The sequence below is a fragment of the Carlito syrichta genome, unplaced genomic scaffold, assembly GCF_000164805.1.
Source record: "Carlito syrichta isolate Samal-C Ts95f unplaced genomic scaffold, Tarsius_syrichta-2.0.1 Scaffold315646, whole genome shotgun sequence".
NCBI lineage: Eukaryota > Metazoa > Chordata > Mammalia > Primates > Tarsiidae > Carlito > Carlito syrichta.
Genome location: NW_007259742.1, coordinates 224,851 through 225,823, shown reverse-complemented (window position 1 = coordinate 225,823; position 973 = coordinate 224,851). Strand labels below are relative to the sequence as shown.

General features: G+C 55.6%; 1 protein-coding gene across 3 annotated transcripts in view; it reads right to left on the bottom strand.

The window, feature by feature from the left end:
• DDX50 (DExD-box helicase 50) overlaps positions 1 to 973 on the bottom strand; it is a 49,068-nt gene extending 48,095 nt beyond the window's left edge. For 2 of the 3 annotated variants that reach the window (XM_008073089.1, XM_008073090.1), the window contains exon 1: positions 768 to 973. In XM_008073089.1, the coding sequence (XP_008071280.1) occupies positions 768 to 854 (87 nt within the window). In that variant the 5' untranslated portion in view covers positions 855 to 973. Of the gene's footprint in view, positions 1 to 220 lie in introns of all 3 variants that reach the window. The other variant, XM_008073091.2, reaches the window with a different exon arrangement.

Genomic DNA, 973 nt, shown 5'->3' with positions numbered 1-973 from the left:
TTTTTTTTTTTTTCCTTTGTCCTCCTTTTTTTTCCTTTTGGAGGGATGGAGGAGGGCAGTCTCTAGAACTGCTCTACAGGCTCCTTGAGGGCAGGGACCATTTTTCACACTTTTAAACACCTTGGTGCTCAGCAAAGAGTATAGCACAAATCAGGCTTAATAAATACCCGCGGACTGAATGAAAATACTGACAGTAAGGGCTATTAATAATGTAACTCACACGATCTTCATCACCGCCAAATCCTGGCAACGCTGACTGTGACACTTTTCCTTAAGCCTCTACAGACTAGTTACTGAGGTTTGTAAACCTAAGATCGCTTTCCCCAAGATTCTTGCACGCAGGACACGGTGACAGAGAAGCAACACATATTCAGGCAATCATTTTTCTTAATCATCTTCTAAGACGGCCAACGAGAACCAAATGACAGGCCTTGGTGCTTAAGGAAGGAGAAAAGGAGAGAAAGAACAGATCCCGCGGCGATGAGGACTTGGGTCTGCCCATCTCTTAGGAGAGATTCGGGCGCCAACAGGAAGGGCTGAGGGGGGCCACGGGAGGCCGGCCCAAAGCTCAGGACCGACCTTCTCCAGATCGGGAATGTGGAGATGCGAAGGGTCCCTGAGCGACCTCAAAGGGCCTTGGGCAGCGCGAAGGGACGCCCTCGGATGCTCCGACCCGGTTCTGACAGGCCATCGTCAGGGACAGGCAGTTCCCCTCCCCGCCCAAGCCGGCGCAGCCCAAAAGGAGGCGCGGCCCATCCTCAGCGCACCTTTTGCCTCTCCTTCCTCTGGCTCTCGGACTCCTCCAAGGGTGCTTCCAGCTCCATAATGTCCCCCCAGAGGAGTTTCCCAGGCATCACTGGCCGCCGCCGCCTCCCTCCGGGCACGGTGGCCACAACCACCTACGGGCAGCGACAGCGTGAAAGGAAGCGGGGGCAGGGCGGCCGCCCGGTCAGGGCCGTGCGTCACTTCCGGG